General features: G+C 45.6%; 1 protein-coding gene across 5 annotated transcripts in view; it reads left to right on the plus strand.

Moving 5' to 3' along the window:
• Nucleotides 1–13,057, plus strand: part of akap9 (A kinase (PRKA) anchor protein 9) — a 316,455-nt gene that overhangs the window by 267,166 nt on the left and 36,232 nt on the right. For 4 of the 5 annotated variants that reach the window (XM_085987959.1, XM_085987955.1, XM_085987957.1 and 1 more), the window contains 3 exons: nucleotides 3,834–4,084; nucleotides 6,218–6,317; nucleotides 12,174–12,359. In XM_085987959.1, the coding sequence (XP_085844085.1) occupies nucleotides 3,834–4,084; nucleotides 6,218–6,317; nucleotides 12,174–12,359 (537 nt within the window). The remainder of the gene's footprint in view (nucleotides 1–3,833; nucleotides 4,085–6,217; nucleotides 6,318–12,173; nucleotides 12,360–13,057) is intronic. The other variant, XM_085987956.1, reaches the window with a different exon arrangement.

The following is a 13,057-nucleotide window of genomic DNA, read 5'->3' on the forward strand; positions in this document are numbered from 1 at the left end:
CTCATCAATGATGTTGAGGAAGTACACATTACGGTCAGAGGACGGGAGGGGCCCCTTAAAATCGATGCTCAAGCGCTCGAAGGGGCGGGTGGCCTTGATCAGGCTTGCTCTGTCCGGCCTAAAGAAATGCGGTTTGCATTCGGCACAGGTTTGGCAGTTCCTGGTCATGGTCCTGACCTCCTCGATGGAGTAGGGCAGGTTGCGGGCCTTAATGAAGTGGTAAAGTCTGGTGACCCCGGGGTGGCAGAGGTCGTTGTGGAGGGTCTGCAGTCTATCAATTTGCGCGTTGGCGCATGTACTTCGTGATAGAGCATCTGGGGGTTCGTTCAGTTTACCAGGCCGGTACAAGATATCATAATCATAGGTGGAGAGCTCGATTCTCCACCTCAAGATCTTGTCGTTCTTGATTTTGCCCCTCAGCTTGTTATTAAACATAAAAGCGACTGAACGCTGGTCGGTGAGGAGGGTAAATCGTTTGCCTGCCAGGTAATGCCTCCAGCGTCGTACTGCCTCCACGATCGCCTGGGCCTCCTTCTCGACCGAAGAGTGTCGGATCTCGGGGCCCTGGAGGGTCCTTGAGAAGAAGGCCACAGGTCTCCCCGCCTGGTTAAGGGTTGCAGCTAGGGCGAAGTCGGATGCATCGCTCTCCACTTGGAAAGGGATAGACTCATCCACCGCGTGCATTGTGGCCTTAGCAATGTCTCCCTTTATGAGGGAGAAGGCTGCGCACGCTTCTGCCGTCAGGGGGAAGGAGGTGGACTTCATGAGGGGGTCTGGCTTTGTCCGCATAATTCGGCACCCATTGGGCATAGTAGGCGAAGAGCCCCAGGGTTCTCTTCAGCGCCTTTGGACAGTGGGGGAGGGGAAGCTCCATGAGGGGGCGCATTCTTTCGGGGTCGGGGCCGATGACTCCGTTCTCTACTACGCAGCCGAGGATGGCAAGACGTGAGGTGTTAAACACACATTTCTCCTTATTGTAAGTGAGGTTCAGCCGTTGGGCCGTACGGAGGAATTTCTCCAGATTAACATCGTGGTCCTGCTGGTCGCGGCCGCAGATGGTGACGTTATCCAGATAGGGGAATGTGGCCTGCAGCCCGTTCTGGTCAACCATCCGGTCCATCTCCCTTTGGAAGACCGAAACCTCGTTGGTGACGCCGAAGGGAACCCTAAGGAAGTGGTAGAGGCGGCCATTCGCCTCGAAGGCGGTATACTGGCGGTCCTCAGGGCGGATAGGGAGTTGGTGATAGGCCGACTTAAGGTCGATGGTAGAGAATACCCGGTACTGTGCAATCTGATTGACCATATCAGATATGCGGGGAAGGGGGTATGCGTCCAGCTGGGTGTACCGGTTTATGGTTTGGCTGTAGTCGATGACCAGGCGGTTTTTATTGCCGGTCTTAACGACTACGACCTGGGCACGCCAGGGGCTGTTGCTCCTCTCGATGATGCCCTCCTTCAGGAGACGCTGCACCTCCGAGCTAATAAAAGCTCTGTCCCCGGCGCTGTACCGCCTGCTCTTGGTGGCGACGGGTTTACAGTCGCGGGTGAGGTTAGCGAACAGGGAGGGGGGGGCGGGACCTTGAGGGTGGATAGGCCGCAGGTGGTACGCGGTGGGCGGTTTAAAGGCTGCTGGTTGTCGACTGTGAGTGGGGGGAGGGGTCCACCGTATGCCAAAGTGACACTTTGAATGTGGGATTGGAAGTCCAGCCCTAGTAGGACGGCAGCGCAGAGCTGGGGCAGGACGAGGAGTTTAACATTTTTATACTCCGTGCCCCTAACCGACAGGGTCACAACACAGTAGCCGCTGATGTCTGTAGAATGGTACCTCGATGCCCTCGAGATCCGGTTGCGCGTTGGCCGGACAGTGAGGGAGTAGTGGCTCACCGTGTCTGGATGGATGAAACTCTCCGTGCTTCCGCTGTCGAACAGGCAGGTCGTGGCGTGGCCGTTTACTTTGATGTCCATCATGGACTTGGACAGGTGATGTGGGCGAGCTTGGTCCAGTGTGACAGAGGCTAGTGTATGGCTGAGCGAGCTGCTGTAGTCTGCGGGTGAGGCGGTGGTCGGGTCTGGAGACAAGGTGGCGGTCGAGTGTGGTGGACAAAATGGCGGCGCCCACGACGTTGAATAAAATGTCGGAGAAGATGGCCGCCCCCACAACTCACACGAGGGGATACTGGCATCTGTGGCCTTGATGAAAGATGGCCACCCCCACAACTCGCATGAGGCACTGCTGGCGTCTGTGGCTCTCCCCCTGCAGGCCTTCGCGAAGTGGCCTTTCTTGTGGCAGACGGAGCAAGTCGCGTTTCTTGCAGGGCAGCGCGTCCTCGGGTGTTTCGCCTGGCCACAGAAGAAGCAGCCGGCGGCCCGATCGCGGGGCTCCGATGTCGCAGCCGGTACCGGGGGTGGCGGTCCCGATCGGTCCTGGGACGCCGACGCTGAGGTAGGTCCCAGAGGCGGCGGTGCGAGGGGTATTGCGGCCGGGGTCGGGCCCGAGTCCCAGGGTCGCGCAGCACAGTACCTGGAGTACGCCTCGAGGTCCCGATGGGCCACTTCCAGAGAGCGAGCGAGGGCTGCCGTTGTATTCAGGTCGAGGTCCTTTGATTCGAGCAGTCTTTGCCGTGAGTAGTCGGACCGAAGGCCTTTCACGAAGGCATCGCGGATATTCCCTTCAGTATTTTCTGCAGCCGTTACAGCTTTAAAGTCACAGTCCCTGCCGAGTGTTTGTAGCGCCCGTAAAAATTCATCTACAGACTCTCCTGGCTGTTGCGAGCGGGATCTTAGGAAATGTCTGGCATACATAGAATTTATAGGGCTCCGGTACTGCTCTTTCAGCAGGTTGAGGGCGTCCTCGTATGTAGCAAGGTCCCGGATGAATGCAAATACTTTAGAGCTCACCTGGGCGGTCAGAACTCTTAGTTTGGATCCCGGAGGCATGCCGGATTCTCCCAGGTAGGATTCGAAACAGCTCAGCCAGTGTTCGAAGTCGAGGGCTGAGTTCGCTGCCTGTGGGTTTAGATCCAGGTACGGCGGTCGGAGGGCTCGCAGCCAGGCCGGCTGCTGTGGCTGTTGTAGCTGGTCGTTTGGCTGCTCCGATCCACTCATTACAAAATTTAGCCAATAAAATTGATATACCTATCAATTCATTCAATGAAAAGCGACGAGTTAGATAGTAACTATAGGTTTTTATTGGCTAAATAACAGAGCCCACCCTCGTGGGTGATCGGGTCCAACAAGGAGGAATACCAGCCAGTCGACCACCTTTATACCTGGGCAAGCAGGCGGAGCCATGGGTGGAGTCAGCTGTGGTCAGCCCAGGTATAACAGCGTGACAAGAGGTGACCTTGTGTAGTGATACAACAGTGTAAACAGTGATAACCATAGTGTAACGATAGTGAACGATAAAAGTGGTTTACCACACGCTGTCTGTCTCCTGCCTTCCGAAGCAGTCTCTTCCATATATTTACCATCCTCTGTGTCTTCTGAGCTTGAGTCCAAGAACCCAGTCATAGAGTTTGTGACTGTCAAATAATTTATTAGATTTGAACTTACCCATACTACTTCAAATCATGAATATGTGCTCAAAAATATATTCAAGCAACTGAAAAGACCTAAATTTTGTTCGGTAAATTTTTTTTTAAGAAGTACTGCAATAATATTATGTTCTCAATAATAAGTGAAGTACTGGATCGACAAAGTCTAATTGATCAGTTTTATGAAAACTCTGTAAACTAAAAGGCATGTTGGAGTTTGTCTAAGGAAAGTTGCTGCTACAATTAAAGTAATTTTTTGTAAGTCATTAAAGTGATTTTTATTTCTACACATGATTGCAGAATGCTTGCAAAATTGGACTTACAACTGATAGAACAAGAAACTGGATTATTCAGCAGAAGCTGGCAACGACGGAGACTGGAAAGAGTGAATCAGTTTCTAGCAAGCAGTGGTACGCTCAGTCAGGAAATGATGCAGGAATTGATGGAGAAGGCACTGAATCTGGAGAAAATATTAACCTGGAGAGCATCAGACAAAAGATGCAGCTGATTATTTCCAAACTCAGAACGATGGCCAACAAAGCTGCTACCAGGTATAAAGGGGTCGATATTAACCACCCACAACGGAGGTTAAAAATTTTAAATCGCGTGTTGCGACCCCAACCTGTCGCATGCGCGCCTGCCACCATTTTTACGTCAGCAGGTTGCGTGGCGTATCTGTGTCCTGTTCGCTAGAGGTGGGACACTTCATTATAATATTTAAATAAGGCTCCCACAGTGCAGTTGGGAGCCCGGTTTAAATTTACTGCTGGGCGGACAGGTTTCCCAGGGCTCGGGAAACTCGGCAGCTAAATGGAGATGGGAGCAGCCGGGTCAAGCAGGCAAGTGCTTTTTATCGCACTGCTGGTGAGCCAGGAGGGGCAGGAGTGCTCCCCATGCCCCGGCCCCTCAAGCAAACCTTTTGCTGATTGCGGCCTCTCCTCACTGCTGTGATCAGCAGACACCGCCCTCCCCACCCCCCCCAACCTTTACATCTCTCCCTCCCTCCAGATTGCCGTGCTCTGAGCCTCCCCACTATGCCCCGATCTTTGCTTTCCTCCCGATTGCAAGCTGTGGCCTTCTACCACTGGCTTTCCTGACTGCCAGCCAGCCTGACGAGCTGGCCAGCTGCCGGGCAGGAAACGGGATAATAAAATGATAATGTGGTCCGACTGCTAAATTCGTCAGGACCTCCGCATTTGCACGATTTCTGCGTTTTCCCCCCTCAGTCATGCTCCCCCGTTCTCTCCCTGTAAATATCGGGGCCAAAGATTCAGAAATTAAATACTTCAGCTTTATTTGCCATATTATAACATATTTTTGGACCAGAAAAGTGTGTTCTGTTGTAAAGTTTTCTTGGAAATTTTCAGTTATTTGATGAATTCCTCTTGCTCTGAACAAACAGTGTCAAAATTTAATAACTATTTTAGTTAAGGAGGCAAAGAAATTTATTTTCTGAATGTCATGGCCTGAACTTTTTCTAGAGGGGTCAGGTCATTTTTTTCTCAGGAAATACTAATGTTTTAACTTGACTGGTCCAGTGTTCTATGTTTTTACTGTGGAAAAGCACACATTTTATTTAAAGGCTCAGTTTTTTGTTTGGCTCTTGTGGAGATAAGATTGTAAGAGACAATTTTTTTTTTAATTTGGAAATTATAACTTGCTTATATAACTAGACTAATACAATTGCTTAACATTAGTAATTGTTTGAAAATCTCAACTCTCCATCTTCCTTTAACCTTCATCCTCTCCCCTCCTGGATGGGAACACCACTTGACACTGCCTTGTTCATGAATGTTAATTTGTTAAATAGTTTGTGAAATTTTGACCAAACTTGAACAGAGACTTCCTCATCCTAAACACTGGGTTCCCTTAGAAGAGAGCCAACCAAGTAACATTTGGAGAGGATTGCGCAATCATCCATAAACACTGATTTGTCAGCTCAGCAACTTTATAATTTTATAATGGTTTCAGATGTCAACAGTTCTCATCAGTCACCTGAGGTCTCTTACAGCTATGTTGGGAATTGTGAACTAGATCAGCCAAAATCTAGTGCAGTGTGTGTGATTATGTACCTATTTGTATGTTGACAAATGGACACGTGCTCTCATCAGATTATGACTCCAGTTTATAATTAAATAATTTGGATTTTAATAAAATTCAGTATCAATTAAAAGATGCAGATTAAGTATTTTTGTTGTATCTGAATTTGAAATTATTTTCAGATGGTGTATTCTCCAGAAGGGAGATCAGGATACTGGGTGCTAATTGACTGACACCACAATAATACCACTTATACAGTTGTTGGTAGACTACTTTACACTGAGATACAGAACTACTTTGGAAAGGGTTTGATGCTGTAGGGATTCCCATTTGTTTCTAATCAGTTGGCTCAGTCTTCCCCTTATATGCTGTAGCACAGATTTCTCCATTTCATTTAAACCTTCATACATCATCTATTTTCTGTCACCTGAGTGATATTAGCAGAGGTCTTGGAGTTGATTTTTGTGCTCGCTGTTTGCTGGGACTTTTGTATGATGCTAGGAGAAAAAACTGACTAAAGTAAAAAGGAGGAAAGAAATGTTAACATGGCCTACTTGTTAGTATTTGTGTTAATTTTGCATGTTTTAAAATCACAAGTTTCTTTGGCTGATTAAAATATGAACAAATGCATCATTCATTCACAGCACTGAAGCCACAGATGACGACGACCTGATTTGGCTACAGAATAGCATTCAGGATGTGGCGTCGCAGTTACAGCTGCTGCAAACCCCTGTATTTCCAGAGGTGAGATTTAATTATTCTAAGGATGTAGTTCTTTTGTTTCCTATTTTCAATTATGTGATGTAACAGTTATCTATCTACTGATGTTAGGAGTGTATACAACAAAATGGAGCTTTTTCACATATTAGAAATATGAGGAATAGCTTAACTGTTGAAATATTACTCAGTCCATTGTGTTTTTTTTAAATAACCTTGTTTGGATAAATTAAAATTTGACTATTGAGCTCTGGGTGGCAGAAGATGTTAATTAAGGAATCATTTTGGCACATAGGCAGGTTTACATCCGGAATGTCCTTACACGATTAATTCCTTATTTCCTCATCATAGAAGGAACAGATTGGAGTCTAGCTGCTTCCCCACAGGAAAGGGACAAAATAAACTTAATGCACTAATAACAATAACTGAAAATACTGTAGACCAATCATTAGTTCCAAAAACTACAGCAGGTTAATTAGTGCTTTGTTATTTCCTGGTGAATCAAAGGTTTCTGCAAGTCCTTAAATTGTACCTCCCAAATTTAGGATGTGATTGGTACTTTATTTTCTGAGCCAAAAGTTGCAATGTCCTGTAGGGACTTCTATTGGTACCAACAAACCATCTGTTTGGAGTAACAACAGAAAATGCTGGAAATACTCAGCAGGCCAGGCAGCATCCGTGGAGAGAGAAACAAAATTAATGTTTCAGGTCTGGGACCCTTCATCAGAACTGGAGAGACATAGAAACATAGAGCAGGAGTAGGCCATTCGGCCCCTCGAGCCTGCTCTGCCATTTAATGAGACCATGGCTGATCATCCAAATTCAGTACCCTGTCCCTGCTTTCTCCCCATATCCCTTGATCCCTTTAGCCTTAAGAAATATATGTAACTCCTTCTTGAATATATTTAATAAATTGGCCTCAACTGCCTTCTGTGGTAGAGAATTCCACAGGTTCACCACTCTCTCGGTGAAGAAATTCCTCCTCATCTCTGTCCTAAATGGCTTACCCCTTATCTTTAGCCTGTGACCCCTGGTTCTGGAGTCCCCCGCCATCAGGAACATCCTTCCTGCATCTAGTCTGTCTAGTCCTGTTACAATTTTATAAGTTTCAATGAGATCCCCTCTCATTCTTCTAACTCCAGCGAATATAAGCCCAATCGACCCAATCTCTCCTCGTATGTCATTCCTGCCATCTTAGGTATCAGTCTGGTGAATCTTCGCTGCACTCCCTCCATGGCAAGAACATCCTTCCTCAGATAAGGTGACCAAAACTGCACACAATACTCAAGGTGTGGCCTCACCAAGGCCCTGTACAACTGCAGCAAGACATCCTTGCTCCTGTACTCTAATCCTCTCGCTATGAAGGCCAACATACCATTTGCTGCCTTAACCTCCTGCTGCACCTGCATGCTTACCTTCAGCGACTGGTGCACAAGGACACCCAGGTCTCGTTGCACTTCCCCTTCTCCCAATCTATTGCCGTTCAAATAATAATCTGCCTTCCTGTTTTTGCCACCGAAGTGGATAACCTCACATTTATCCACATTGGGCAGATGCATGGCAGATGCAGTATAATCACCCAACCTGTCCAACTCATACTGGAGTTTCTCGGCATCCTCCTCACAGCACACATGCCCACTCAGCTTTGTGTCATCTGCAAACTTGGAGATATTACATCTAGTTCCCTCGTCTAGATCATTAATATATATTGTGAATAGCTGGGGTCCTAGCACCGATCCCTGCGGTACCCCACTAGTCACTGCCATCCACTCAGAAAAAGACCCGTTTATTCCAACTCTTTGCTTCCTGTCTGCCAACGAGTTCTCTATCCAAGTCAGTACCTTACCCCCAATCCCATGAGCTTTAACTTTGCACGCTAATCTCTTATGCGGGACCTTATCGAAAGCCTTCTGAAAGTCCAAATACACCACATCCACTAGTTCTCCCTTATCTATTCTACCAGTTACATCCTCAAAAAATTCCAGTAGATTAGTCAAGCACGATTTACCTTTTGTAAATCCATGTTGACTTTGTCTGATCCTGTTGCTGTTTTCCAAGTGCTCTGCTATTACATCTTTTATAATGGACTCTAGCATTTTCCCCACTACCGATATCAGGCTTGCCAGTCTGTAATTCCCCGTTTTCTCTCTACCACCTTTTTTAAATAGTGGGGTTACATTAGCTACCCTCCAATCCATGGGAACTGTGCCAGAGTCTATAGATTTTTGGAAGATGACCAGCAATGCATCTACTATTTCTAGGGCCACTTCCTTAAGTACCCTAGGATGTAAATTATCAGGCCCTGGGGATTTATCGGCCTTCAATACTGTCAATTTCCCTAACACCATTTCCCTACAAATACTGATTTCATTCAGTTCCTCCCTCTCATTAGACCCTATGTTCCCCGACACCTCTGGGAGGTTATTTGTGTCCTCCTTTGTGAAGACAGAACCAAAGTATGTATTTAATTGGTCAGCCATTTCTTTGTTCCCCATTATAAATTCCCCTGATTCTGACTGCAAGGGACCTATGCTTGACTTCACCAATCTGTTTCTCTTCACATATCTATAGAAGCTTTTACAGTCAGTTTTTATGTTCCCTGCAAGCTTACTCTCATACTCTATTTTCCCCCTCTTAATTAATCCTTTTGTCCTCCTTTGCTGAATCCTAAACTGCTCCCAATCCTCAGGTTTGCTGCTTTTTCTGGCCAATTTATATGTGCTCTCCTTGGATCTTATGCTATCCCTAATTTCCCTTGTTAGCCATGGTTGCGCCACCTTTTTTGTTTTATTTTTATGCCAGACAGGGATGAACAAATTCTGTAGTTCATCCATGCGATCTTTAAATGTTTGCCATTGCCTATGCACCGTCAACCCTTTAAGTAACATTCCCCAATCAATCCTACCCAACTCGCGCCTCATACCATCGTAGTTTCCTTTATTTAAATTCAGGACCCTAGTCTCTGAGTCAACTACTTCATTCTCCATCTTAATGAAGAATTCTATCATATTATGATCGCTCCTCCCCAAGGGGCCTCGCACAACAGGATTGCTAATCAATCCTTTCTCATTACATAATACCCAGTCTAAGATGGCCTGATCTCTAGTTGGTTCCTCGACATATTAGTCCAGGAAACCATCCCGTATACACTCTAGGAATTCCTCCTCCACAGTATTGTTAGTAATTTGGTTAGCCCAATCTATATGTAGATTAAAGTCACCCATGATAACTGCTGTGCCCTTATTGCACACATCTCTAATTTCCTGTTTAATGCCATCCACAACCTTAGCATTACTGTTTGGGGGTCCGTATACAACTCCCACTAACCTTTTCTGCCCCTTGGTATTTCTCAGCTCTACCCATACAGATTCCACATCATCAGAGCTAATATCCTTCCTTACTATTGTGTTAATCTCTTTAACAAGAAATGCTACCCCACCTCCTTTTCCTTTTTGCCTGTCCTTCCTGAATATTGAATACCCCTGGATGTTGGAATTCCCGGCCTTGGTCACCCTGGAGCCATGTCTCCGTAGTGCCAATTATATCACATCCGTTTACATCTATTTGCGCAGCTAATTCATCCACCTTATTACGAATGCTCCTCGCATTAAGACACAAAGCCTTCAGCCTTGTTTTTTTTTAACACACTTAGTCCTTTTAGAATTATTATTTACTGTGGCCCTGTTTGATTTACACACTTGATTTCTCTGCCTTCCACTTTTGCTTTTCTCCTTCCTGTCTTTTGCTTCTATCCTTGCTTCCCTTTCCTCTGTTTCCCTGCACAGGTTCCCAACCCCGTGCCATTTTAGTTTAAACCCTCCCCAACAGCACTAGCAAACACTCCCCCTAGGACGTTGGCCCCGGTCCTGCCCAGGTGCAAAGCGTCCAGTTTGTACTGGTCCCACCTCCCCCAGAACCGGTTCCAATGTCCCAGGAATTTGAATCCCTCCCCCTTGCACCATTCCTCTAGCCACGTATTCATCTGAAATATCCTTCTATTTCTACTCTGACTAGCACGTGGCACTGGTAGCAATCCTGAGATTACTACCTTTTGAGGTCCTATTTTTAAATTTACCTCCTAACTCCCTATATACAGCTTTTAGGACCTCATCCTGTTTTTTACCTATATTGTTGATACCTATATGCATGACGACGGCTGGCTATTCACCCTCCCCCTCCAGAATGCCCTGCAGCCGCTCCGAGACATCCTTGACCCTTGCACCAGGGAGGCAACATACCATCCTGGAGTCTCGTTTGCGGCCGCAAAAATGCCTATCTATTCCCCTTACAGTAGAATCCCCTATCATTATAGCTCTCCTGCTCTTTTTCCTCCCGTCCTGTGCAACAGAACCACCCATGGTGCCAGGAAGTTGGCTACTGCTGCCTTTCCCCGATAAGCCATCTCCTCCAACAATATCCAAAGTGGTATATCTGTTTGAGAGGGGGATGGCCACAGGGGACCCCTGAAGTACCTGCCTGTGCCTAGTACTTTGTCTGTTGGTCACCCCTTCCCTTTCTGCCTGTCCAACCTTTACCTGCAGTGTGACCAACTCGCTAAACGTGCTATCCACGATGTCTTCAGCATCGCGAATGCTCCAGTATATATCCATTCGCAGCTCCAGCGCCGCAATGCGGTCTGCCAGTAGCTGCAGCTGGATACACTTCCCACACACATGGTCGTCAGTGACACAGGAAGTGTCCCTGATTTCCCACATAGTGCAGGAGGAGCATGCCACGTAGACAAACGGCAATCCCGTCGGAGAGAAGAGCAGAACTTCTTCAAGGTGGGCATTCCTAGAAGAGAGGTGACCGTGAACCAAACACTAATACATTAGCAAAATACTGCGGATGCTGGAAATCTGAAATAACAACAGAAAATGCTGGAAATACTCAGCAGGCCAGGCAGCATCCGTGGAGAGAAACAGAGTTAACGTTTCAGGTCTGGGACCCTTCTTCAGAACTGGAGAAACAAACGGAAATCCCGTCTGAGAGAAGAGCAGAACTTCTTCAAGGTGGGCATTCCTAGAAGAGAGGTTTGGAGTAGTAGCTACTGCTTTGTGTTGCTGGTGGTGTGGCCCAGTACCGTCCCCACAACTTAAGCTGACCACATAAATAGCATGAACCATTTCCCATTACCATTATTGTCCATTACAAAATTGCCGCTTACAATGTTGAATATTATGAGCAGAAACTGGTGTTCTTGTTAAAGTGCAATTACCTATAATACTTTTCGCTAATGGAGCCACACAGGGAATTCAATTGAAGAGAAAAGTTAAAGAAAGAAAGACTTGCATTTATAAAGCGCCTTTCGCGACCTTGGAACGTCCCAAAGTACTTTACAGCCAATGAAGTACTTTTGAAATGTAGTCACTGTTGTAATGTAGGAAAATTGATTGATTTCTGCAGACAGCATCTGTATGGAAGTGCAAGTCAGAATTTTGTGGTTCTTCGCCATGTCCCGTCTGTGTGAGAATTGTGCAGAATGTTACAGAATAACTGTGGTGTACGTTGCACCAGAGAAAAGTATGAATGGGTCAGAATTATAGAGCACTGAGTTCTAGCAGCGCCTCCCATTTACCCAATTGGTACAGGATAGGTCAGGTATAGTCAGTGACTGGGGAGATTAATGGGCTTTAAATGGACCACTTTGAAGTTTAAACTATACAACGCGTATAGCGGGCAAATGGCGTTGGCACCAATGCGTCTGTTTTAAGTGATGGGGACTGTATCTGATTTTGTGGCTCTAAAAGCAGAACCAATCTGAGATGCACTGTGTCTGCAGAAGATAACATCTTTAATGCTGAAAGTCTTTCACATTAGCACCTATGCAAAAGTACAGTAAATGTTAATTCTTAAGTAACGTGTCTATATATGGTTCCCCAGCAGAACATCATAATTCCCTCTAGTGGATCAACTGGTACTCTCACTGAACGACTATTGAGGCAAAATGCAGACCTGACCGGTTATGTCAGCAGACTCACAGAAGAAAAGAATGACCTACACAACAGCCTACTGAAACTGGAGGAAGAGGTTCGCAAATACCGTCAGCGCAGTTCAAGTAGCGATCAGGTATGTGCTACAAATAGGAAAGCTGATCAAAGTTTAAAAAAAAAACTGATGTCCAAAGGTGTTGTCCAGCAACCATCACAATTGATGCAATAAATTAAAAACAGGTGAAATAGCTTCAACCTAATTACTCGGAACTTGATTAGCAAATCCCCCACTATGAAAAGAAAGATTTTATATTTGTATATGTAGAAACATTGATTTATCAATAAATTGTCCAGCAGCATTTTATTCAATGATGTGATTCAATTTGCTCTAAATTCTATATTTAAAATTAAAATCTTATCTTCATAATTGATCATTTACATGGTCCTAAGACTAAAGCTTTCAGTCTGAATGTGTATAATTGCAAAATACACTTGATTTATTTATTTGGGAACATTAAGAGTTCTAAATGTTGAGAAAGCAAGTATATGAAAGTGAAATCCTGATTTTCAAAAATGATCAGAAAATATAAACTATGGACATCAGCATTTCCAATTGTAATGCTGACGGCAACCAATTAAAATTAATGGGTTACTGTCAGCATTAAGATTAGAGAACGTAGGCCGTTTTCCTTGGCTTTTTGTTATCTTGATGAGTGTAACTATCCCAAGGAGAAACTATCTAGTGTAGGGAATGTTCTCACTATTGGTTAAGGTTCTGCATGGAGTGATTTAAAAAAATAATAATAATTCTAGATTTACCTAGGTAAAGCGGGG

This window comes from Somniosus microcephalus, chromosome 5 (assembly GCF_052327205.1).
Source record: "Somniosus microcephalus isolate GS21.2 chromosome 5, FLI_Smic_1.0, whole genome shotgun sequence".
NCBI classification, from domain to species: Eukaryota; Metazoa; Chordata; class Chondrichthyes; order Squaliformes; family Somniosidae; genus Somniosus; species Somniosus microcephalus.